We start from the raw sequence: 27,553 nt of genomic DNA, 5'->3' as shown, positions 1-27,553 counted from the left end.
CCTGAGCAATTGATCCAACACACAAAGCAAAAAAAAACAAAAAAATATAATCTAAAGTGCAGTTGTGAATGTGTAGAAGATGAAAAATATGAAATGAGGGAGAGTTTTGAATTTAAAAATGGTTCAGCCCTTCATGACTCTTCAGTTCGCGCGCTGATCAACGATAACCACTTATGTCGCCAACCCACTCGGTGATGCGCCAAATGGCTTTTTAGCCCGCTGAGTTTTACTAAAGCTCTAGCTAACTAGGTGGTTCAAATGACTGCCAAGTTGGGCTCGCCGAACTATTCGACGAGTCGTTGATTGGTCACTGGGCTCGCCTAATTGCTCCTTGGCCCAAAATTTCAACTTTTCAACCTGCACATTCAACACCCGTCATTAGAACAACAATAAGAAAAGCTTAAACCCTTGAGTTGCCTCCCAAGAAGCACCTTATTTAACGTCATGGCACGACGTGGATACACTTTTAAGGTTCATTCTTCGGGTTAGCCAAGGTATCACTTAGTAGACCCCCTTTTGGCCTTGAGTTCAAATTAGATGATATTTGACCCATTTGCATTTCCAATTGCTTAATGGACACCGAGTGAGAGTTAACCGTATGGTTTAGTATGGAGAGGTCCTCTTTCATTTCTTGAAGAACCTTGTCCGACCCTTCCATTTTATTGAGAATGCATGTAAGCATATCTTCAGTGTGAAAGTTTTCCGGGTCAACCCTTTGTTCTTTTGGCTTTTGACGCTCATGGGGAGGAACATATCTTTCTTTGTCACCATCACACTCCCTCTAGTTTGTTCCACGATCACACCACTCGTTATCACGATCCTTCCATCCTTCATCACGCTCTCTATTCAAACCTTGGTTTCCACCCGAACTTAGATAATTTTGGTGAAATCCTCCTCCCTGATTTGCTAGAAAGTGTACTTCTTCATTGAACAACGCTTTAAATTTGCATCATCGGGATTCACTTCGCTAACTCCAACATCATTCACAACTTTAGAACCACTACCCATTACATGCTTAGAGAGAACATCCATTTGGGCGCTCATAATACATCCTCAAAAAAGTTGATCAGCCACACCTTTTTTCACCGAATCTAGACTCCGGTAGAAGTGTTGTAACAACAAGTTGTTTGGATGTCCGTGAGTCAGATATTGAAGTAACAACCTCTGAAATCTTTGCCACATTTCGTGGATTGGCTCACAATCTAAATGTGTAAAGCCCTGAATATTGTCTCTCAATGCCATCATCCTTGAATGAGGGAAAAATCTTATGTAGAATGCCTTTGTAAGTTCTTCCCAAGATGTGATCGAATCCCTCAGTAGATAAGCTAACCATTTGTTCGCTTCCCCCATCAAAGAGAAAGGAAATAACCGGAGCCAGACTGAATCTTGTGAGATGTTTTTGAATGAGAATGGACCACATACGTCCACAAAATTTTGGATATGATCATGGGGATCCTCATGAGCTACCCCTCCAAATAGTCCTTTAATTTGCAAGAGTTGCAACATCGTGCTAGTTATGTGGAAGACAACATTCCTCCCGACCTGAGGTAAACGAATAGCACCTACACCACCCAATTGAACTGCTTCATTGACATCATTCAGATTGCCAATGTCATCTTGGTGTCCAAGCTGGCTACCGTTACTTACGTTCACACTAATTTCGTCACTTGTTAACAAACAACCAACAACAAACATAAAACAACGTAGGTCGATTTAACTACAAACAAGATCAGATTACAACTTTACTTCACTAAGAGAATTCCAAACACCACTCCCCGACAACGACACCATTTTTGATAAAGCTCAACTCAACTTCATCCAAAACTAAGTGTAGGCGATTGCAATCTAGTATAAACCCAACAAAGAGTTGGGGTCGATCCCACATGGAATGATACGGTAGAGAATTCAATTATGAAGTGAAAGAAATTATCGAATAGAATTCAATTCGATTGTAGGAATAGAAATTATCAAAACCATTGAAGTAAATCAAAGGGGTTGACAACAAGTGTCAAATGAGGGGATAAGGTTTGTAGATTAACAACTATGAAAAATAGTGTAGTAATCAAGTAGAAAGGGATACTTGGGGATGTGATAGATTAATTGCCAATTTCGCTATATGGGTGATTATTAATTACCAAAAGTCACTGAATCTTACTGGATAGGCTAGAATTTAGATGTAATATCCATCTCTCGATCAACTATCACAAATCAAGTGAGTTCTCTAGAACCTCAACAAGCATCATAATATGAACAACCCAAAACCTCAATAGATAGGATCGAATTAAAATTGACTCTCTCGAGCTAAACCCATAACAACCCAATCATCAATTAGTAACCTTAATTCTAAAAACTCTTTCTCAATAAAGCATAAAATACTAGACTAGAACTGAATTTACAACTACGATTCATAAGATAAAACTCAATTACCAATCAAACCCACTTCAAAACAGCAATTAAATCACTAATTACTAACGCCCATAAGCTAATTAAGACAATTAGTCACATAATCACACCCCCAAGAATGGGAGTTTTAGCCACACATCATAAAAAGTAAGAAATTAATACCAACTAAGAAAAGCAATAATTCAATCGAAAGCTCAGAGTCTTACAATGACAATATACTTTTTTATCTTTTTGAAATTCAATTTATACATTCGTTGATTTTGGCCTTCAGGGTCACTTAGCGGAGTTAGTCAAACATCGCTGACCAAGCCGGTGATGCGCTAATTGCTCCTCTCCATCGCCGTTTACCTTGACTCTTCATCCTTCATACCCTGTAAATTTAGGTGATCAAATTCACTATTGACGATCCGTTCGGTGGTTCGCCGAAAGTCCTATTCTATCGCCAAGTTAGCTTCTCCCCTGGGCAGGCAGTCTGGAACATTAGGCGAGCTGAAGTGCCACTTGGCGACTCACTGAGTGGATTTGGGGATTCTCAACTTTACCATCTTCAACCCTTTTATCTTTTTCACTCCTTTTTTGTCTTATACTATCCTTACCTTGCTCTTTTGCCTTTATATCTGCAAATTAGCATTTAAACATCAATTTAGTGTACAAAATAGTCATCGAGGACACTAATACTATGAATAACAAGACCTAAATGAGTCAAAATCCTAGACTCATCAGTGCTCAAGGAGATGGAGGTTTATTTTTCCTCATTGAATCAAATGGAGACCCATCATTCAGTATCTATAAAACAACTTGAGACCCAAATGGTTCAAATTTCTGCTCACTTGAATTCGAGGCCAAAATGAGGTCTTCCTAGTGATACCATGGCCAATCCAAAGAATGATAATGTACAATGCATGACCATCGTGACCCAAAGTGGTAAAGTTGTGGAGAGTGATGTGCCAAATGATAAAAATGCAAGTTCAAGCAAAGGGAAAACCATTTTTTTTGAGATTGATGTACTTGAAAAATGAAACCTCCAATGAGGTTGATGATGCACCAAAGAATGTTTTTCCTGGTGATTCTAAGAATTCAAATGTGGGGGTTGTGTCTCCCTCGGTACCTACAAAGCCGCTGACCAAAGTTACTCTACCATTCCCTCAAAGATTGAAGAAGAGGGATGAAGGCGTAAAGTTCCAAAAATTTCTTTCCATCTTCAAAAGTCTTTTCATTGATATTCCTTTGGTGGAGGCATTTTTAGAAATGTCGGGTTATGCAAAGTTTCTAAAAGAGTTGGTCACTAAGAAGAGAAGTATGGATTTCGAGACGATTGGAGTATCCCATAAATGTAGTGCCGTTATGTCCAGTAACGTGGTTGTCAAGAAAGATGATCCGGGGGCATTTAGTATCCCTTGAACTATAGGGATGTTCAAATTTGCCAAAGCATCATGTTATTTGGGGGCGAGTATAAACTTGATGCCCTATGCCATTTTCAAGCAAGATGGGCTAGGTGAGCCTAAACCTACAACTATGCGTCTTCTTTTTGCCGACTGCTCTATTAAGGACCCTATTGAAATCCTTTATGACATATTGGTGAAGGTAGACAAATTTATCTTTCCGACTGATTTGTGATCCTCGATTGTGAAATGCGGAGGTCCTTATTATTCTTCGTAGGCCATTCTTGGCTACCGGGAAAGCTCTTGTTGATGTGGAAAGTGGTGAACTGAAATTCTGAGTAGATGGTGTAGAAGTTACATTCAATATTTGCAAATTTATGAAACAACCAAGTGACCTCCATGTGATATCAGTCGTTTACGTGATTGCTGAAGGGGTTGCTAGTATAAGCGAAGATTCTTGTGTTGGTAAATTTTTGGCTACCATCCTTCTGAACTATGACGGGGAGGAAATTCAAGATTATGATGAGGTAGTGGCCTCTCTATCGGGTATAGGTTATTATTCTGAGAGCCCTTTGAAACTTGATATCAATTTTAAGAATAGGGAAAGTCTTCCCGCAAAGCTATCTATTGTAGAACCACCAAAGCCTGAATTGAAGGTACTTCCACCTCACCTTTACTATGTGTTCTTGGGAACCAATAACACTTTACCCGTGATTATTGTGACGAATTTGCTTGAAAGGCAAGCACAATCGCTTGTTAGTGTGTTGAAGAGTTTTATCAAATCTATTGAGTGGACGATTGCCGACATAGTGGGAATTCCCCCGCATTTGTACTAAAATAATTCAATTAGCTAGTGATTGTAAGCTAAGTATTGAAAATTAGAGGAGGTTGAATCCTCCAATGCAATAAGTCATCAAGAAAGATATTATTAAGTGGCTTGATGCGAGAGTTGTCTACCCTATTACAGATATCAAGTGGGTTAGTCCCATCCAATGTATTCCAAAGAAAGGAGGTATGACTGTGGCCCCTAATGAAAAAAAGGGATATTATGCCAATGCGACCAATTACTGGTTTGCGGGTATGTATGGACTACTATAAGTTGAATGCGTGGACCAAGAAGGACCATTTTCCGATGCCCTTTATGGATCAAATGCTTGATAGACTTGCGGGTCGTGGATGGTATTGCTTCCTAGATGGTTACTTTGGTTATAATGCAATCTCCATTGCACTTGATGATCAAGAAAATACAACCTTCACATGTCCCTATGGGACGTTTGCTTTTAAAATAATGCCCTTCGGCTTGTGTAATGCACCGATGACATTTCAAAGGTGTATGCTCTCTATTTTATCTAATATGGTAGAGGATTCGATGGAGGTTTTCATGGATGACTTTTTGGTTGTGGGAGATACATTTGAAGCGTGCCTTGAGAAACTTCGTAGAGTCTTGCAAGGATGTGTCAAAACAAACCTTGTTCTCAATTAAGAAAAAAGTCATTTCATGATCAAGGAAGGTATTGTATTGGGGCACAAAATTTTGGGAGAAGGCATACAAGTTGATCAAGCTAATGTTGAAGTTATCACCAAGTTGCCTCCTCCTATATCAGTTAAGGGTGTTAGAAGCTTCTTGGGTCATGCGTGCTTTTTATCGGAGGTTCATAAAGGATTTCTCTAAGGTGGCTCATCCTCTTTGCAAGCTACTTGAAAAGGAAAGTGGCTTCGAGTTTGATGAAGCTTGTGTCAATGCATTTTTCTATTTAAAAGAGGCTCCTATCATTTTTTCTCCTAATCGGAGCATTCCATTTGAGCTAATGTGTGATGCAAGCAATGTAGCTTTGGGGGCTATACTTGGCCAACACAAGGGAAATTTATTTTACCCGATCTACTATGCAAGTAAGACCTTAAATGTAGCTCAAAAGAACTACACCATCATTGAGCAAGATTTGTTAGCCGTGGTGTATGATTTTTAGAAGTTTAGAGCTTAACTTATAGGGACCTAGGTGGTGGTACACACAGACCATGCTGCCATATGTTACTTGATGGTTACGAAAGATGCAAAGCCAAGGTTGATTCGATGGGTATTATTATTGCAAGAGTTGGAATTTGATGTCAAAGATCGAAAAGGGTGTGAGAACAAAGTGGCAGACCACTTGTCGATGCTTGAAATGAATGTGGTTGTTTCCAGGGAAAAATATATTGAGGAAGGCTTTCCCGATGAGTCGGTGATGGTTGTGTCGAGTGGTACTCCGCCTTGGTATGCTGATTTTGCAAATTATGTGGTGTGTGGGATTCTTCCTGATGGGCTAAAATTTTTACCAACGAAAGAGGTTCCTTTTCGATGTGAAGAAGTACTGCTGAGATGAGACTTACCTATTTCGGGAGTGTGCGGATCACATGATTAGAAGATGTGTCCCGAAAGTCAAGGTAGATGCTATTCTTGACGCTTGCCATGCGTCACCAGTTTGTGGGCACCATAGTGGAGTGCGTACAACTGCTAAGGTACTACAAAGTGGTTATAATTAGCCAACATTGTATCAAGATGCGAACTCTCTTGTTAAAAAATGTGTGCATTGTTAAAAAATGTGTCGTTAAGGCATGAATTACCACTAACCCCTATTCTAGAGGTTAAGTGTTTGATGTATGGTGAATCAATTTCATGGGGACTTTGTTAGTTTTTAAGGGAACAAATACATCTTGGTAGCCGTTGTTGATGTCTCTAAATGGGTAGAGGCGGTGGCCTTACCCAATAATGAAGGGAGAAGTATGGTTCAATTCCTCAAACAGTATATTTTCACAAGATTCGGCACTCCACGTGCAATCATTAGTGATGGGGACACTCATTACTATAACTGAATGTTCGCATCATTGTTAAGCGAGTATGGAGTCAAGCATAAGGTTTCCACCCCTTATCATCTGCAAACAAGTGGTCAAGTCGAGGTGTCAAACTGAGAAATCAAAGGAATTTTGACCAAAACCGTTGGTGCAAATCAAACCTATTGATTGTGGAAGGCGTATAGAACTACATTCAAAACCCCAATTGGTATGTCCCTGTATCAATTGGTGTTTGGTAGACCTTGTCATCTACCAATTGAACTTAAGCATAAGGCGTTATGGGCCTTGAAGGCCATGAACTTGAATTGGGAGGATGCGTCGATGGATGGAGTTGACCAACTACATGCTTTGAAAGAGTTTCGGTTTCGAGCTTATGAGAGTTAAGTCCTTAATAAGGAGAAAATCAAGAAATGGCATGACGCCAAAATCCTTCATCGACAGTGTAAAGTTGGAAATCTTGTGTTGCTCTACATTTCCCGTCTGAGACTCTTTCCGGGAAAACTCAAGTCCAAATGGTCGGATCCATTCGATGTAAATTGTGTGTTTGCGAACGGGGAAATAGAAGCTGAGAACGAAGATGAGGCAATGTTCAAGGTTAATGGGCAAAGGTTGAAGTTTAATTTTGGAGAATGCTCCAATGTGACTAAGATTGTTGTGGTATATTTGGATTATGCTTGAGTGCATGTCCATGTCGTGCCACGATGTTAACGAAGACACTTCTTGGGGGGCAAACCAAGCTTTACTTTTTGTTATTTGAATAATTTTTGTTGGATTCACAGGTTGAAGTTCTTATTTTGGAAGAAATGCAAATGGGCGAAGGGTTGGAACACTCGATGAGTCACCAAATTTCCTCTATCATTACCCAAATGCATCGCCTCATGAAGGTAAAAAATGAGGAAGGTTCTGGATGTTTGGCCGAGCTTATAGCCCATTTAGCGAGTCACCGATTTCGATTGACAAACCCTATTGAGTTTGCACTTTGCACCTACTGAAGGACTGTATATTCTATCAAGTTCGGCAGACTGAAGCCCAGTTAGCGGTTCACCAAGTTGATCGGCGATGTTGTTTTAGTTCACCGAATAAGGCGCCCAATGAAGAATCTCTGACCTTTTATATTCAAATCTTCTCTTTTTATTTGAAAATTTTGACTCATCTACTCTTTCCCTCAAACTTTAGACTATAATTCTATTTAAGTGTTGTGTGATTTGCATTTGAAGTGTCGTTGTGATTCCTCTACCCCCTTTTTTGTCGCGTCTAAGTCATTGTCTACATTGGAGGTTGATGTCTTAAATTTTGTTTACTTTTGAGGTATACTTGAAATGCTAATGGGTAGTGTAATGGCTTATCATTTCTTAGTTAAATTTTATGCCTTGATTGTATGCCTGTTGGTTCGTATAGTTTTAAATTGAAATCGAGCCTGTTAAATCAATTGTTTGGGCCAATTTGTTTAAGTTTCTCATGTTAGATGTTGAAATTGTGGGTTTTGCATATTGGGTAATGTGTGGGTGAAGTTTAAGTAGCCTGAATTAAACCAAATACCTTGAATTTTCCCGATGATGGATTGGGTGACACCGTTCTTAAGGGCAAAATTGTCGTTTGGTTGAACTTGAACTAATTGGGGGAATTCTGAGTACCCCGGCTTAGAAATCCATCGTGGGTAGTTGAGAGTTGTTTGAAATTGTTTTTGAATTAGTGTTTCATAGGCTGTTGATTGATAATTGAAAAAGTTGGGAAGGTGATGCGTTGGTCCATTTTGGTGAGCTTCGTCGAGCTCACCGAATTGGTTCGGCGTGTTGCAAAATGTTTGTTTCATCGCCTAGGTGTCAGACTTATGAAGGTGAGTCGCTGTTACTTTTGGCGATGACCCTTCAGCTCACCGAGTGAACTCGACAAGTTGCTGAATGGCATTGATATCACCTTTTTGACCTAATTTTTTACTGGGTAAGTCTGTAACATTCGACCAAGCTTCTTTTGTTCACCAAGTGGACTTGATAACTTGCCGACCTTCTTCGGTGAGTTTTCCGTATTTTTTTGAAAATTCTGTTTCACAAAACTTTTGTGATCAAATTTGTTCTTGTTTTTGTGCTTTTACAGGTATGGCTAGACCTAAGATTCCTGCTTAGCGTGGGATAGATGAGGACTACCCTCGATCTCGGAGGCAAGCCAAACTATAAGGTCCTCCACCCAAAAAGAAAGTAAAGGGGGTTGTGATTGCGGAAGAATTTGAGACTTCCCAAACCACTTGTCGTAAACCTCCACATGTGAGTGGTAAGGGTAAAAAGTAGATTGTCACTGACACAAGCTCAGAGGACAGTGTAGACATCGATTCCATCAAGTTCACTTCCTCCGAGGCTGAGAATTGTGGGGTCTTGGACTCCAGTCCATACACCGGTGCTAGAAGCTGAGTTGATAAAGAGGAAATGATCAGAGCTGCATTCTAAAGTAGCCCATGACCCACTGGCACTACCTTCGGCACCATAGGCATCACAAGTGCCTCCTATTCCGGTGAATGCTCCACTGTCAATGATCTGTTTAAAGGCCACTGGCTTGCAGACTATACTTGAGGAGAAGCAATTTTCCACAGATGGGGTAATGAACATATATTCAACTTTTCGGGAGACATTACGGTACCACAGATTCCAACAGTTCATGAAACCTTGGAGTCCATACGTTCTTACATGGGTTTGAGAGTTATATGAAGGGTATGCCAAGATGATCTCGAAAGGGAAAAAAAAGGCTAGTTCAATGGCACTTGTTGATTTTGTAGAGGTGCGAAATAAGGTGAAGTGCAGTGAGACAAATATCAACGATGAGTTGGATTGCACAGTGTGGACTTGACACTTTTTGGTCGACAAAATAAAGACTGAGACTTTGAAAGAATTGAAGGGGTGGCTTGCCCCATTATTGAGTGATACAAAACTCCCATGGATTGAGGCACGGGTTACTATTAAGAAGAATAATCTTAATATCACAACACGGTACTGGTTCGAGTTCATTAGTAGCACGTTGATGCCGTCACAAAATGTATCTATTATCAGGCATCCGAAGGCTTCACTTTTGGGGTGTATCATCGACCGGGGGAAGGTGAATCTGGGCTCTATTATTGCAAAGGAGATGGCTTTTAGGGCCAAATAAAATTGAACCTCATTGTCATTTCTGATTCTGATCAATGTCTTGTGTCACCGAGCAGGCGTTCCCTTTGTGGCGAAGACGGATACTGAGGGCACTCCCTCCTCGTGTTGTGATATTCGTCGGATCGAAGCAGAGTAATTGAAAGATGAGGTGGAAAACAAGAAGAAAACTCCGGTCGACACTTCTCCGATTATTAACGTAGAGTCTGTGGAGGTTGGTCCTACACCTCTCACTCCCTCCATGAAGCCATTAGGTATACCTACCCCTTCGACCGCTACTGTTCCTGCTCCTACTCCTATCTCCCATCCCCATTTGACTCAGGCGATGATTTATAAAATGGGCAAGCTTGCCCATTCGGACGATGCAAGGGCTTCTTGGGTTAAGGCCGTTGTCCCTTCGATGATTAAGTGTGCTATAGCTACGACACTTGCTCCCATTTGAAAAGAGTTGAATGAGTAGCGTGAGTTGATCACTTCCCATGGGATAGAATTTGATGGCCTCAACGCTCATGTTGAGATGTGTGAGTAGACAGGTAACCAACTTGCCTGATTTGACACCTATGAAGAATGATATTGCCGGACTGCATCAGGAAGTGGATGAATTGAAATCCACCGACATATCGATGATGTGGGGTGGTGTAGATGTCCCTGAGGACCCTAGTTTTGAGTTGACTCTGATCCCAACTGATTTAGAGATTCCTCCGACTGCTGTAACTGGAGATGTTGCTGCACCTGATGAGGATGGGGAGTCCGACACTCTCGAGACTGATGAGAAGGACTTGGTTTCTCATGAGATTGATATGTACGAGGACTTAGATGACCTAGAAGGTGACATGCTATGGGTGGTCATGAAGGCATCACTATGCGACACTTCCATGATTAATTCTAGTGGGTCTAAGCCAATAGAAGAGGTAGTTGCACACCCTTCCAGAGTTGGAGTGGAGATGGGCATTGATGCCCAAGTTGAGGTCGCACCAATGAGCGAGAGTTCACCTCAAGCCTAGCCTGATAAGGGGATCTTTACTCTCCTTCCATTTTTTTACCGTTGCTTCTTTCAGTTTTTATTTTGCATTGAGGACATTTCTTGTTTCTTTTTGGTGGGGTAAAGGTATCTAGCTACCTACCCTTCTGGTTTTACTTCATTTTTGAGATATTTTGTTGTTTTCATTTGGAACTTCTTCATTTTGCTTTAGTAGTGACTGTTTTGGTGTTGGTTTTGATTCATTGGCTTCTCTCTTGATTGCTTGAATGTGAATATTGGCTACTATTCTCTTGTACATTTGAGTGTCGGTTGTGATCAATATCAATGACTTGAATATAATCTTGATGAATGATATGTTTATGTGAGTCCAACGAGGCAATTTGAGTTGCATATGTCTTTTGTGAACTTTTAGCATATCATTGTGACTAGTCGAATGTCAAGGTGAGTCATGTAATGACCATTGCATGCGAGCTTAACTTGTAGAGTCGTGATCGACGATTCTTTTGGATGTCCTGTGTGGTGAGGTTTATTTGAAAATTGTGCATGATGTTACCTAGAACATGCCCCGTTGGTCCAATTGACTAGCATTAGTGAATGAAGGAAATGATCTTAGGCATGAATTTTTTAGAATGAACCTAATTGCTATACCTTTGTGTGACCACCTTGTGAGTGTGTGAACCTAGCTTAGTACCATTTGAGCTTAACCTTTTCTTTGGATGAAATATGAATACAAATGTTTAGACCGGTTCTTGAAATTGCCATGTCTTTCCCACCTATAACCTTCGTGAAGCATTGGTTTGTTTGAATATCCAACTTTGGCCAAAATTATAACTTGGGGGTGTTGTAAGAATGAGGAAAGATGGAACCCCTCCATATAAAAAAAGAGAGAAGGGAAGAGAAAATAGAAGAAAGAAAAGAAATGAATAATATGTATCGGTAAGCATTGTGATGGAAATAAAAGGGGTGTCCGATGAGCTAAACCAAAAATTATGTGTGATATGAATAGGCCAATGATGAGTTTTGAATATGAAAAGAATGATAGAAAAGGAAAAAGCTGAAATTTGAACCATGCCTCATGAAGGTAGAGTCACTATGCCGAAATGATCATACCCTTACTCTTAGCCCCATTACAAGCCTCGAAAGACCCTTGTGATATTGCATAAGCCAATTGACGTGTTGGTTGAAAAATACGGACGAGCCTATGGGTAAAATCGTGCATGTTTTTCTCATTGGGAGCAGGAGAGTTGATTTCGATTCCTTAATTGGCTTTCTGAGAGAATGTACTCATTCTTGATGTGAGGGCATTCAAATACTTTTGCTGGGCATGAATTTGCATTTGAAGTAAGCATTTGTGAGCATGAACTCTAATTGATGATGGCGAGTCATAGTTTGAAACTTTGAGTGCATAGTTAAACATTGCATGTTTGCATTGAACCTTGTGCACGTTCATGTTGAGTATCAAGAAGCACTACTTGTACACATCCCTGTCGACCTGATTGATCTCGTGTTTTACTTGAGGACAAGCAAAATTTTATGTTAGGGGTGTTGATGAGTAGGAAATTTAGACTCATTTAGGGGGTGTTATTTAATGAATTAGTGTCCTCAATTCCTATTTTGTGTTCATAACTGATGTTAAATTGTTTATTTGCAGTCGTGAAGGCTTAAGAACAAGGCATGGGCATTACATTTCGAAAAAAGCAAAAAAGTTGGAAAAGCTGATGAAAAGGAAGACTAGAGCTCGCAAAAGCCACTAGGAAACTTGTCGAGTGAGCTTCTATCTTGCTAAAAGGTCCAGTGAGTATGCTTCTGAACTAAGCCAACTCAGTTAATGTAAGTGCACTTCGGTGATGCATCGAATGTAACGGCAAGCTCGATCCAACTCACCTAAATGAACATAAAAACTGGGTGTAGAAGTCAAATCCAAATGGCGAGAAGGCATGCTTATCAGCGAATCACTGAGTCATTCGGCGATCCCGACTAACTTCGTTGATGGGACTGCGCATTGAAATTTTGGGAAGTTTTTGGAAATATATAAATTGATTTTTGAAGAGATAGAAAAGTGTCTTACACAGTAGTTCACATATTTTTTCATACTTTGAAAATACTGAATATTCTTGGAGAGGGTTTTGAGCTTAGATATTGAGATTTTAAGGTTTTAGTCTTAATTTTGGCATTGAGCATTGGAAATTTTGTCATTCCAATGGAACATCTTTTTGGTAACTGTTTCTTGCTTTTTGTTAATGTTTGGCTAAACCCTCTTTCCTTAGAGGTGTGACTATGCAATCAAATATATAAATTAGCTTGTGGATATTGTTAATTGCTAGATTTAATGTTATTTTGAAATGGGTTCAGTTATTTATTCATGTATTCATTTATGAACTGAAGTTGCAAATTTAGTTCTAGTTTTAGCTCTGTATGCTTGCTTGTGAAGGTTTCTTAAAGTAGAGCATATGATTGATAATTGTATTGACTTGGGTCTTTACAACCCATCGTGATAAAGTGGGTTAAATTAAGGATTTGGGTTGCTTTGCATTGTTAAGCTTTTTGAGGTTCAAAAGAACTCGCTTGAAACATGATACCTTTTTGAAAAATGGCTGTTATAGTTACAATCTATCCTACCCATTAAGATTCAATCTATTTATTCAAACCCCGCATTAATTGTCTTCGTTAACAATTGATTAAGAAGCTCTTAATATTGATAGTTTAAACTTATTGATTTACATTATGCTGTGTTTTATTTATTTCTATTCTACAAGAAATTAGAACACTTTCATACTTCATTTCTGAATTATTTTCTATATTACTACTTGTGGGATCGACCTCAACTCACAGTTAGGTTTATACTTGTTAGAGACCGCCTCCACATTGAATTATAAGAGGTGTAGTTGAACGTTATCAAAAATCGTGCAGGAACATACTCTAACACTTAGATATGACAATACTCAACCCCAAACTTAATTTGGGCCAGATAGAAAATAAATATAACATCATCTAATACCATATATGGTATCTAATACCATATATGGTTTTGAAATTACCATAAATTTATTTGAACCTCCAAGTTATTTAACAAGGAAACATACTAACACACCTAAGGAACTAGTCTAAATAGGTACAACAGCTTATTAGAGTACAATTATATAAGAAATAAGACCAGATCCTAGAATAAGGAAATAGGAGTAGAAGCCGTCGGAGATCAACATCATCATTACCTATGAAACATAAACTGAATTCCTGCAACCAGAATATGTTATGTGCATAGTAAGAGTAGTATCAGTACAACCAACACGTACTAGAAGGCATCATCGGTCGACCCAAACCTACCAAAGAATATAACGTAGATAAATATAAAAAGTTATTCAATATGAAAGTACACCACCCCAAGTCTCTATCAACATGCTTTCACCATACTATGTATAATACCTATAAAATAATACACTTTCACCCAACCTCCTACTTCATTCTGGTACAAACTCTGATGCTTCCCAAGCCTACCTTTTGTGTCACCCGAAGGCTTCTCAAGCCTGCCTGTGATATCACCCCAAGGCTTCCGAAGCCTACCTCTGATGTCACCCTAAAGCTTCCCAAACCTACCTATGATATCTCTCTAAGGCTTCCCAAACCTACCTGTGATGTTACTCTACTATCAGATCATAGCCTAACCTTGCTATCACATAGACATTCCCGAATACAAAACCACCACAAATGTCAAATCACAGTCTAAACATTCCACCACATAATATTCATGAACACAAGGTCATCACTAGCTCTATTAGCCAACATACTGGTCCTTTTGGAACAATACATGAAACTTGCACCTTATACCAACTCATCCCTCTTGACTCATATCCCTATTATCAAATAAGTTCTAAAAATGCTAGACAACAATGATAAGTCACATCACTTAACCATACACTAAACCCGAAGTAATTTGTCTAACTTAAATACCACCATTTCAATAAACAATAACATCATCATGAATAGAAACACTATTAAGAAGCAATTAAAGGATTGAGTCTTGGTAAACTAAATTCAATAGTTAACAATTATAACCACAAGTATAATAGAGATCGGACTCCAAGTCCACACCTTGGGTTTATATACACAACCCACAATACTCATAAACACATTCCAATCACATATACCAACAATTACAAACACATAGACTCCGAGCCACAATATCATGATACCAAAAAATACCTAGAATCAACCAATGTATGAAAATGTCCAACATGATCAAACATGCAAATGCTCGGTCTTCTCATGGAACCATAAATACATACCTAGTCCTCTCATAGAACCCAAACCGCTAGTATACCACCGTGGTACCCAAGTCATTCATAGTTAGTGTTCCCGTGTCGTACCCGAACCAACCGACAATCAAAAATAATTATGCACAATCAAATAGCACAATGAATAATACCATTTGAATACAACAAGTTACCATAATAAGTTCATTGCATGAGCTTATCTATATTATGTTATTTCATATTTCTCTCTACCATGCATTGCACAATTGAAACTACTAAGTAGTAGACATGCATACATACATAAACTGAAAATATACAACCATCATCTATATGCATATACCAATAGCCCAACACTATACCGCTTTTTCTAAACACCAATTTGTTCCCTTGATTACCACAAGCCCAAAAAGTGTCTATAAACCATAAAATTTATAACACTTAACCTTAAAATTGACACCAAAACACCCCAAAAAGGAAAGTCAAGATTAACAGTCACGAACTAGAAAGCCACCCCTCGTCATTATCTTTTCCCGTCATAACAACAATAAACAACAACCTTTAACTATTCAGACTCCTTGCTGAAATGCCTAGGCATGAAACCTCCCATTAATCTACAAAATTTCATTCATTAGAAAACATGTCTAACTACTCAATTAAGAAAACCTAGCACACTTGGATGCCAAACATCTGTTACAGAAGTCTGATCACAAATCTTGAATCCTTTTTGAAGCTTTAGCTTGTCCTTGGTCTAAAATAAAAAAATTCAACACCACATTCAATCAAGCAATGACTTAATAACTCCAAAAATACAACCCAATCCTAACCCCAGGCCAAAGTATGATCAACTTGCCCAACTTAGGGATTTTTTCACCATGGAATCATGTCAAAACCCTCAATAACCTAGATTATAATGCTTAAGAATCAATGTAAAATATTGGGGAGTAATAATCTTACCTCTACCAATTGGCCAATAAGAGACCAATTCTCATCTCCATGCGCCTTTACTAGCTTCTGCAATAGCTCGTCCTCTTCAGGATTCCATCGACGCTTGATCATACTTGTTTTCTTCATTGTTTCCTTTGAATAAAATCAATGAGATATTAGAAATGGAAGAATGGGGTCTTGTCTTTACTTGGTAAAAACTTGTAGGGAGAGAGGCATATATATAGTGGGGGAGGAGATAGAACGGATAAGAGTGACCAAGTTAATAGAAAGTTATTAATTGTAGTGTATCATATAGCTAAATCTCAAGAATTAATTAGTTTTTTTCTTTAAGCAGTGTTTGGTACTTTGGATTAGAGGGGATAGGATCGTAGTAATATTGAAGTTTGACTTGCAGTTATTTTAGGAATAAAAACATAATAACATACAAACTAACCATTTTAACTACAATTTTAGTTTGACTGATAGTTTCTTTTAGGTAAATTCTTTTTAAGTGTATTATCATCAAACTAATGAATATGAAATATTTACTTTGATGTGTATTTTTATTACTAGTCTCTGGTCACATGCGTTACACGTGTGTTCTATGTGAATATTTATAGATTCGTTAGAACAATAAATTTTTTATGCAAATCGTGTGAAGTGAGTAATATTTTTTTAATGTGTGTCAAGAAACACCAAATCAGGGGCACATTGTAATTTTTAAAATCAATTCCTTTGAAGCTACCATTGGTAAATCAATTCTGTTGAAGCTATTAACGGTACTTTTTAAACTTTGTTTAGTAGTTAACACACTTCCAATAAATTCACAAATGATTTATTTGAGACAAATATCAATACAGACTTACGATAATGATAAAAAAATTCATAAAAATAAGATTGGTGAAGTCTAATAGAGAAAAACACACAAAAAAATAGAAGAAAAATACAACATACACATCATTCGTAAGAGTTTATTCATATAGATTATAGATAGAAAATAAATATAGAATCAATAAGTTATCCATATTCGGAATTCGGAAGCTACAAGTTTAAAGAGGAAAAACAAAAGGCACAGACCATGAGAGGGAAGTAATTGTACTAACAAATCCTGTAATTTGCAAATTATGTATAACGAAGTATGCATCATATTTTTCTATAGAATAAGATAATACTTATTTCTGAAAAAAGTAGAGACAAAATTTACCTACGGTTCTTGACATCATATTCATTGCTTCAAACACCATAACATACATACATACATACATATATACATACATACATATATACATACATACATATATACATACATACATATATACATACATACATATATACATACATACATATATACATACATACATATATACATACATACATATATACATACATACATATATACATACATACATATATACATACATACATATATACATACATACATATATACATACATACATATATACATACATACATATATACATACATACATATATACATACATACATATATACATACATACATATATACATACATACATATATACATACATACATATATACATACATACATATATACATACATACATATATACATACATACATATATACATACATACATATATACATACATACATATATACATACATACATATATACATACATACATATATACATACATACATATATACATACATACATATATACATACATACATATATACATACATACATATATACATACATACATATATACATACATACATACATACATATATATGTATATACATATATCAATTCAGCCCAAACGTTTAAATTTGTTGTCTGATTTTATAGCTATTTCTTTTATAATAATAACGTATCTCTTGAAATCCGTGTGCACAAACCTTACCTCAATTCAGAAGACCCTCAACTTGAGTCGATTATAGCAAATCAGAGTAAATATGAAAAAGAAAAATAACAGTGAAGAGAATATAATATAATATAATATAACAACTATTACGAAAACAGTAACAACAATAAAAAAAGTACAATAACCGAAACATCATAAAAACAATTGGTGGTAGAAAGCAAAAGCAAGACAGTACAAGAATAAGAGTACTACTACGACAGACACCACTAAGCCTAAACCCTTCGGAAAGCAAGAGAACACTCCACTACAACCTTCTACCTTAATTGGCATCTCCATGCTCAAGCATTTTTTGTCATTGATGAAATCAGATTCTTTCTTCTTATGAGCTTTGAAAGGAGAATTAGCTTATGTATTTGCCAATAATAATTTTTTCTCATGCACATGATATTTATAAGTCAAAAGTTTGCCTAGAATTTTGTAGAAAGCTCAAAAGTTATGTTGGAGAATGGAGAGACATTCTTAAAATGCCTTTTAAAACACCTTCTCATTTTTAGTATTTAATATAATATAATATGATAAAATTATTATTTAATATTTAATTGCTTAGATATTTTATAATATTTTGAATTAATATATGGGCAAAATAGTATATCAACTTTTACTTTTGTGGCTTCCCAGTTTTAGTATATTATGATTTAATTATGATTGATCAACTATATTCTAAACATAACATGAAAAACAATTTTTAACGGCCCGACTTTCCGAGTCATAATGACACTTACTATAACCCGCCAGTAAGTAGGCCAATCCGTACCCAAAATGATAGGTAATGAGTACCGATGTAGAACTAACTAGAAAATAACCCTAACTATAAGAAAAGATAGAAACCGAAGCAAAGAAAATAGAAATCCTCCAAGAACCTGGATGTCACGAGTACAAAGCTGTCTAATATGAATAAACACAAGTCCCAAAAGTGGACCACAACAAGCCATCTCAAAAGAAAAAGACTAGCTAACATGAGTACAGAAGGAGACAGGCTGATTCAAGGAGCCAAGTACTCACCCTCATCTATGATATCCCCAAGCTGCAAAAGATGGCACGAACGATCACCATAGGTAGCTGGTACTAGGACCTACATCACATAAAGATGTAGAGTATACTAAAACTACCAAAACAAAGGTACTCAGTATCGTCATAGGTCAATTGAGTAGGAAAGGTAAAAATAATCCAAAAATATAGAATAAAGACAAACACATAGGTCAAAATGGGTTTAAAAATAAAGGACATGAGCAGAGCAAAAGTAAATCTAAGTTCACCTAAACTAAATCTAAGTGGAACCCAAAAGCCTAGAAGGTACATTCGTGTGCAAGTTTAAATAAAACTCGAACGGACCCCCATATGCTTCAGTCTACTAAGGAAAGAGTACCATGAACCATAAGTCGGGCCCCCAACCCATGTAACAATTAAGTCCAGCCAACTCCAAGCCTACCTAGAAAGAATGACAATCAATCTCGGCCACCAAACTAACTAGAAAAGTCCTAGCCCAACTAGCAAGAGTGAACCGAGGGCGTGTCGACTCCGAAGTGGGAAAATCACAAGCCCAAGAAGTGGACCATGGAACCCTTCACAGAGCCGCAGATGGGTCGTGAAGGGGACCACGGTCCGTTAAGGGGCTCGTGGTAGGTTTCCAGAACCTGCCCCATGCAAGCTTTACTTTGACGGACACTTAGACAGTCCGTGGTGAGGTTGAAGGCCAGTCAAAGTGTTCGTCAAGTGGGTCAAGTTAGTAGGGGTTCTCCCCTAGCTACTGATTAAGGGCCACTAGCATCACAATGGCCCATGAAGCCCCACACGGACCGTGAGGTCGTCCGTGAAGGGTTTTCAATTGACTTAGAGTTTAGGGTAAACTTCAAACGATAATATCTTTAAGCACAAAATGAATTAGGCGGCCTATAACCTACTAAATTAAAGTTCTCTGAGTCCTCTTTCCAACGCCACCCAGTTTGCCCAATTCCCATCTCGAATTAAAAAGTTATGTCTAAAATAGTGAAGTACTGTCAGGTTGAATTTCTTCACGACCCGTTTGTCGGGCCGTGGTGGGCTTCCGGTGACCCAATTCTGCAGTTTTTAAGTTAGGGGTTATTGGGTATTTTCCCAATTGTTTTAACTCAATACAAGTCATTTTTCCTTCTCCCCAAAGCCCTATACAATGGTTCTAAGCCCCCATATCACCCAAACTAAATTCATTCTCTTAAATTTCCAAAGTTGATCAAACTCTTCCTCTCCAAATATTTCTCTCTCTAGAAATTGAAGAAGAAAGCTAGGGTTTGAAGATGTATACTCCTAATCCTCCATTGCTTTCAAGCTTTTGGCATCAAGGTATGATAGTTTTCAACCATGGATTCCTTTCATCCATGGAGTTCCAAAATTCTCTTATTTCCAAAGTTATAAATCCCCAATTAAGGTAGGGTTTGCTTCAATTGCCATGGGTTCTCTCTAATGGTGATTTAAACGATTGAATTATGATATCTTATGCATGAATTGATGAAATACTACGGTTTTTATGATGATTCCCGATGAACCCATGTAAATCCCATATTTTTCAATTATGATGATATAATGTGGGTTTTTATTATGAAATAAAGCATGAATTGATAGAATTATATGATTTTATGATGAATTTCTATGAACTCATATCTAACCCATGATTTCTGGATGTTGATGATTGAAAGTGGGATATGAACCTTGAAAGGTGAATTATGAAATTATGTATGTTCTTATGAATTTTATTGAAATGTTTTAAGGGTGCTTTGAGAGTGAAATATCGATGATGATGTTGTTGTTGTTGTGTTGTTGAAAGGAATTTTCTCATGTACACACCTATGCATGATTGTGAAAGGTATTATCACATAATAAGGGTTATTAGTGTTGAAATGATTTCTCGCCTAAAGTGAAACAATGCTAAGAAGCTATTCTAATGATAAGGACAAGAGGCGATTACCCATGTTCCTTTATGAGCTAGAATAAAAAGATCATGGATGGTGAAAGGTTTTCTCATACATGGTCTAAGGAGCTATCCTATGGTAAGACAAGGGGAAACTAACCATTTATTTTAATGATAATATAAGTCAAGACTTAATAACTACACCGTGGGAATTTATGCTTAGCACCGAGAGGATATTGATATGGAAGCCCTCACGTCAGTAGGGCCTGTGTTTCTAGAAGCAATCTCCTTATCCCTTACCTATGTTCCCCCATATGATGATTGTCTAGATAGACATTAGCTAGTGGATTCACCTAAGATAGAGGTTCATGGTTCTACCTTGGCAAGTAGGACAACCCTTTTCGATGTGGGAGACACCGGGGGGATCATGTTATAGCTCATATGGTCTTTATGTCGGTTAAGGCTCATGCCCACAATAATAATGAACAAGGTTACTTCAAGAAGTATCTCACATGTGTTCAAAGATGATGTTCACTTGCATTGATCATGGTTTTATGACTTTAGGTTTCTAACTCTCAAAATACATGTTTTAGCTTGATCATTGCATACTTATGAAAATGTCCCTTTTTAGCATAATTTAGATGTTTTATGCATGACTATAATACTTGTTACATTGTTTTGTACTAGCACATACTCTTGCCTACATTTCCCCAAATGTAAGGTCCGACCGTCAGGGTTCTCAATTTTGTGGCTAGAGGTTGATTTTAGAGATTTCGAGCTTTAGTGAGTCGTCATGCTTTGAGGACGAATCTTCATTGTTTTGAGTTTTCTTTCGTATTTTCAGTTTTTGTACATGATGCATGGGCTAGGCCCAATTCCAATCTTATGTACAAGATGGCTAGTGAGACAAAGTGGTTTAGACTTCCGCTTTTCTTTTATAAAAACTATTTGACTTGGACTATTGTTTTACTTCTATTGTTTTATTTCTTATGTTATAAATGCTAAGTGGCTTGTATGACAATTGTCCTACTTTCCAAGGTAGAGCAATGAACCTCTATCTTACATGCCATGTTACATCTAAGGGGTACCCCTGGGTCATGACAATTGTCCTACTTTCCAAGGTTGAACCATGAGCTTCTTCCTTAAGTGGATCCACTAGCTAACGTCTATCTAGACAATCATCCTATGGGGGCACAAAGGTAAGGGATAAAGAGATTGCTACTAGAAACCCGACCTCTACTAATGTGAGAGCTTCCATCTCAATATCATCTTGGTGCTAAGAATAAATCACACGGAATAGTCATTTCTTACTTGAACTTATTATCTTGGGAAAGGCACGTCATCTTTCCAATCCAAGCTAAGTCATCAGCCATGGAAAGGTATCCTAGGATAACCAATCCAAGCTAGTTTCATTAGGATAGTTCTTACTCTTTGATTCTATTAGGTGAGAAAGCCTTTTAACCTAAGAATCCTTACTATGTGAGAAAAACCATTGACATTATGCTAGTATTTGGTTATGAGAATATCCTTTCAACAACACAACAACAACATCATCATTGGTAATTTACTCTCAAAGCACTGTTATAACATTTGCATAGATTTCATAAGAAAATGCATAAGTCCATAATTCACCTTTTGAGGTTAAAAACCCACTTTCAATCATCAAAATTTAGAAATCATGGGTTATATATGGATTTCATCATAAATACATGTGAAGCTAGCAATACATGCTTAATTTCATAAAACTCTTCCCTTTTAATCAAAATCCCAATCACATGATTCATAACTTGGAAACATGTGGGTTACATGGGTTCATGGGGAAATCATCATAAAATCATCATATTACATCAACACATGCATAAGAGATCATAATTCAATAATTTATCTCAGCATTGAAGAGAACCCACGACAATTGAAGAAAACCCTAACTCAATCAGGGAATTCTAACTTTGTAAATCAGAGAATTAGGGAACTCCATGAATCGAAGAAATCCATGGATGAAAACTATCAAACCTTAAAGCCCAATGCTTAACTTCAATGGAGGAATTGAGGCTTGACCTTGATCCTAGCTTGAATTCTTTCTTCTTCTTCTTTATACAAAAATAAATATTTTGGGGAAAAGAACTTTGATTTTCTTTTGGGTTTTGGAAATAATGACTTGAATGGGTGAGTTTTGAAGATAAAATAACTTATATAGGGGTACTAGACATGGGTAAAACGACATAGCTTTGGTTTAATTAAAACCAGAAAAGACCAAAAAACCCCTGAACTGAAGCTACCGACTTTCCACTGAAAAGTCCACAAATTAAACTCATTTAGGGCTTTATTTTAATAGAAATAGTGTCCTTGAATGCTTGTTTTATCTCAATACCTGATTAAAATGCTGAAGTTTCAGGTATTTGAAGATTTAGTGGAAGCATGGACACTTAGGAGCAAAACGGAGCAAATAGGGCTGAAAAGAACAAGAAATGGAATCCTGCGGATCACCGAGTTCAACTTGGCGAGTCGCTGAAACGATATGAACCGTCCTTCATTCCAGTACGCAAAGCCTTGAAGGAAGTGAATCAAAAGGCGAGGAAATGAGCAGTCAACGCATCGCCGATCAGTTCCGCGAAGCAGTACTGTATACCGCCCAATGATCCAGAATGTGAGAATGCTAAAGGCAATGAACTGACCAAAAGGCGGATCGCCGAGTTCATCAGCGATCTCGACTAATGTCTCTGAACAATCATCCGCAACAAAATTTGTGAAAACTAAAAATACTAGTTAAAATTGTAGTCTTAGTGTGGAACAATTATTATTATTATTTTCACTTTAGAACATACTTTAGCTGATATTTTTTCTCGAGTTTGGAGAGGGTTTTGTGGAGACTTGAAGAAAGAAGTTCTTCTTCCCCAAATTGGAAGTGGGTCTTCTCTATTCATTTTCCTTGGGTTACTTTAAGGTTTAATTTCTTATACCCAGTTGATTTCATTATCATGTTAGGTATAATTTCTTATTTCTTGATGTGTGGCTAAAAACTCCCATTCTTGGGGTGTGATTTAGCAAATATGGGTTGATATTCTTGTTAGGTCTTGCTTGCTGATAGGTTAGAGGTGTTTTAATGGTGATGTCACCTAGTGGTTTTGGTTTAATCTAAAGGGCTTTTAGTTGCAAATACAAAGCTACCCATGTGTTTTTGGCTTGCCCGAGAGGAAGGTCGCGAAACCAAAACCACTAGACTGATGGCCTAAGGAGTGGATCGACATGATGTTCAGCCTGAGAGGGTGAGCCCTAGTCCCATATCCTAACACTCAGCTCGAGAGAGTGAGTGGGGGAAGGCGTAGGCTGGTCTTCATGCGGCAAATGGTTGTCCGAGAGGAACGCATTTGAACGGGTTAGTTGCCCGAGAGGGAAGTTATTTCCATTTAAAGCTTAGCCTAGTCACTATTGTCTTGCAAATTTCCTATTGAAAGCATGTATCCAACGATTTATCTCAACTTGTATTGCGGTCACATCCCAAGAACCTTCCTCATACTTGATTTCTTGTTTATTTGTTGTTTTACTATTTGTGACAAAACCCCCATTTGATATTTGACACTTTCGTGTCACCTCTTTAATTTACTACGTTTTTGTTCGTTAATATCTCTAGGTACGACTAGTTATAATGTAATTTTATTTTTCTATCAATTCTCAAAACCGCTCCCGTGGGACACGACCCCAACCCTTGGTTGGGTTACTATATTATCGACGATCGTAGACACTCATACCGTAGGATAGTGTCATTGGTCACGATAAATATCAAAATGGCGCCGCTGCCGGGGAGTGGTGTTGTTTGAGAATTTTTAGTTCACTAGAATTTCCATCTTATTAATCGTAGATTATTAACTTTACTCTTAGTTTTGTTTTTCTTTGAGTTTTTGATTGTATGTAGTCCCAAGGATCATTGGCAACAATTTCTGTTTTCCGTAGTTTTAGCTTTACTAATCTTAGTTGTAGTTTTGCTTTGCTTGTTTAACATCACAACAGGGAACAAACGATGGATGATCATTATGGATACCACACGAATAATCCCCTGCTGAAACTAGTGAACCTCAAGGACAACCTGTTAACATTTAAACAGGTAGGGGATGAAACAATTCAGGACATGTGGCTGAAGTTTCAAGCAGTGCTGCAACCATGCCCATCTCATGGGATGACGGATAAGGCACTACTGGAGTGCTTCTATACGGGTCTTGGACCCGAGAATAGAAGCATAGCCAATTAAATTTGCGAGGGAGGCATGCTATACCAGCACTATGAAGTCGTCGAAAAACTCCTTGATGGCATGGTAGCAACCAGCAATAAAGCCAAAACGAAGCAGGGGTGGGAGGCACTAATTACCCAGTTGGATGATCTGTCCAACCGAGTCACATAATTGGAAGTTCAAACCATGGGTAAAGAAAAGTACCTCTCCCTCCGTGAGTATAGTCATGGGAAGAAGCAGGGAGGTGTGCAAGGAGATGAAGCTCTTTCACTCATTTAAAAGAAAATGAAGGAACATGAGGAGATGTAAAATGAGATGAAGGAAAATATCGCAATGCTAAATGGAGCATTAGCCTCTCACTCCATGACCATCCAGTTGCAAGATGCTCAAATCGGCCATTTGATATCAGGCTACTAAGAGGATTCGCCTAATTACAACATGGGCGAATCCAAGAATGAAGAATAACTGTTGACTTGCGTCGTGCCGCGACGTTAACTAAGGCGCTGTTTGGAGGGCGACCCAAAACCCTTTCTTGCTTTGTTTTACCTTAAGAAAATAATAGTGTGTTGTTTGTATAGGTTGAAACGAAAGAGATGATTGAAAGAGGATATAGAGGCAAGCAACAAGTCCAGTTGGTGGATCGCTGAAAATATTGGCGAACATGGTTCTATCCGCTGGCTAACACAAGACATTGTCAGCCAAAACCCTGTGCAACTCGGCGGTCTCGAAAAGAGTTGTGGCGCATCGCTGACCATGTCAGCGCTTGCGTTGTAGACCGCCATTGGAATCTTCACAGGAGCTGTAGATCCTGTGACATTTGGTGAACTAATTAAACATTCAGCGTGTTGCTGAATAATTAGGCGAACTCGATTTATATCGCCAAATAGGCAAGAACTGGACGGTTTTTGCAAGCCACAGGTTTAAAAGTCCTATGTCACTCATTTTCTCTCACTTCTTCGACCTACTAAATTCACACGTGCACTCTATTTTTATAGTTATTGCACTATTGGAATATTGTGGCTCATTGATTTGTGCGCGAATTTGGATTGCATTGCTGCCTAGCTTTTCATTAGCAACTATTCAACATCAAAGATTAGCAGTCTGAACATCGCGTGTAAAAATATTTAAATTGCACTCATTTGTGTAATGACTAAAGTGTTAAACCTCTGCTGAGTCTCTGAGTCACTGAAGTTACAAATATTTTCGATCGTGAATTGGTATCTGTTGTATGATTCGAGGAATTTCCACTTAGCTATGCTTTGAGTTAAATTGTTACATGGTGGGAATAGAAGTTTCTATGTGTTTTAGCTGAAATTAAATTATATATGTGTGGTTACATTAACTGGGGTTGCTGGGTGAAAATTGAAAGGCGGGATTGATAATGGACAAAATGAGCTGATCGGCAAAATGAGCAAACGTCGCCGAATTATTCAGCAGTTCGTTTAATAGTCCTATCTCGTTCTTTTCTTCTATTTTTATGTACTGATTGAACTGTGACTCTCGGCGGACAGTTTGGTTCCCATAATACACCCGGCGGCTCACCGAAAGAGCCCCTGTTCGCCTTTTGCCCACCCCTTTTTATCATGGGTACATCAATTTATGCACATAGAAACACCAGTTTTTCTCTTATTTGAATTACTATTTAACTTATCCTCGAAGTGGTTGTAGAAATGGCTAGACCAAATTTACAGTGAGATATGACCCACCCAGGCATGTAAGAGCACGAGAATTTAGAAAAGAGGAAAAGAGAGCCGAGATGGCCAGGCAAAGAAAGTACACCAAGGAAGCTATGGAAAAGAGATGAATTCCTTTCGATCTTAATGTCCGCGCATGTGAACGGAGCATAGTTAATGCAATACAGGCCTTCAGAGCAACTCAAGAGATAGATCAGATGAATGCAACAAATCTTGCTGTAGAGGCTCCGCACCGGGAATTGATGCCCCAGCAGACAGAGAGACTGCATAGACAGAACCCTTCCTTATCTCTCTCGCGTTGTCTTTTCCTATCTTACTTGTTGGTATATTTTTTATTACATGCATTTAAGGACAAACTCTCTTTAATTGGGTGGGGTGAGGCTCACCTTTTTGGTTTGTTTGAATACTTTGCTAATTTGCGCATGAAATTGGGTCGCTTGGTTTGCTCTAAATTTTGTTTTAATACTGTTTCTTTTTGTGGATGTTTGAGCTTATGGCTCCTATTGTTTTAAGTGCAAATTAATTTTGATCCTTCAGAAATAATTTTAAATTTTTTGGCACATTTTTGCCACCCCTCTAGTGTTGAAAGTGGTTGTTCTTTTGCAAAAATTTAAGTCTCGATTTCGATCAATATCAATGACTTGAATAGTGCTCTCAATTGAACGAACATTAATGCACGGCTACGACGAGGCCAAATGAAGTTACATAGACAGTATATGCACTCTTTGAATCTCGTTGTGACTAGCCATTTACCAAATTGATTCTCTTGTGATGACCGTTGCACACTAGCAAACGTGTGTAGTCTTGCTTGACTGAAGTATCGATGCCTTGTGTGGTCAGCTTACTTTGAACCTTGCATGAATAAACCTAGAATTTTCCCTGTTAGTCAGATTGATTTAGAAAGGTGTACTCTTGAGATGATCTTAGGCAATTTTAAAGAGT

At 37.9% G+C, this 27,553-nt stretch overlaps 1 protein-coding gene across 1 annotated transcript; it reads left to right on the top strand.

The window, feature by feature from the left end:
- Nucleotides 1-4,162: 4,162 nt before the first annotated feature.
- Nucleotides 4,163-5,752, top strand: LOC107059633 (uncharacterized). The gene is made up of 2 exons (XM_015306351.1): nucleotides 4,163-4,540; nucleotides 5,390-5,752. The coding sequence occupies exons 1-2, from the start codon at nucleotides 4,163-4,165 to the stop codon at nucleotides 5,750-5,752; spliced, it is 741 nt and encodes a 246-aa protein (XP_015161837.1).
- The last annotated feature ends 21,801 nt before the right edge of the window (nucleotides 5,753-27,553 follow it).

This window comes from Solanum tuberosum, unplaced genomic scaffold (assembly GCF_000226075.1).
Source record: "Solanum tuberosum cultivar DM 1-3 516 R44 unplaced genomic scaffold, SolTub_3.0 scf00029, whole genome shotgun sequence".
In the NCBI taxonomy this organism is placed as follows: Eukaryota; Viridiplantae; Streptophyta; class Magnoliopsida; order Solanales; family Solanaceae; genus Solanum; species Solanum tuberosum.
Note: the sequence above shows the minus strand (reverse complement) of the source record. Positions and strands in the feature narration are given on the sequence as shown.

Coding starts and splice junctions, on each gene's coding strand:
- LOC107059633 (XM_015306351.1), top strand. CDS start 4,163: ATGAAACAACCAAGTGACCTCCATGTGATATCAGTCGTTTACGTGATT. Junction 4,541..5,389: donor AAAGGCAAGCACAATCGCTT/GTTAGTGTGTTG, acceptor CTCCTATATCAG/TTAAGGGTGTTAGAAGCTTC.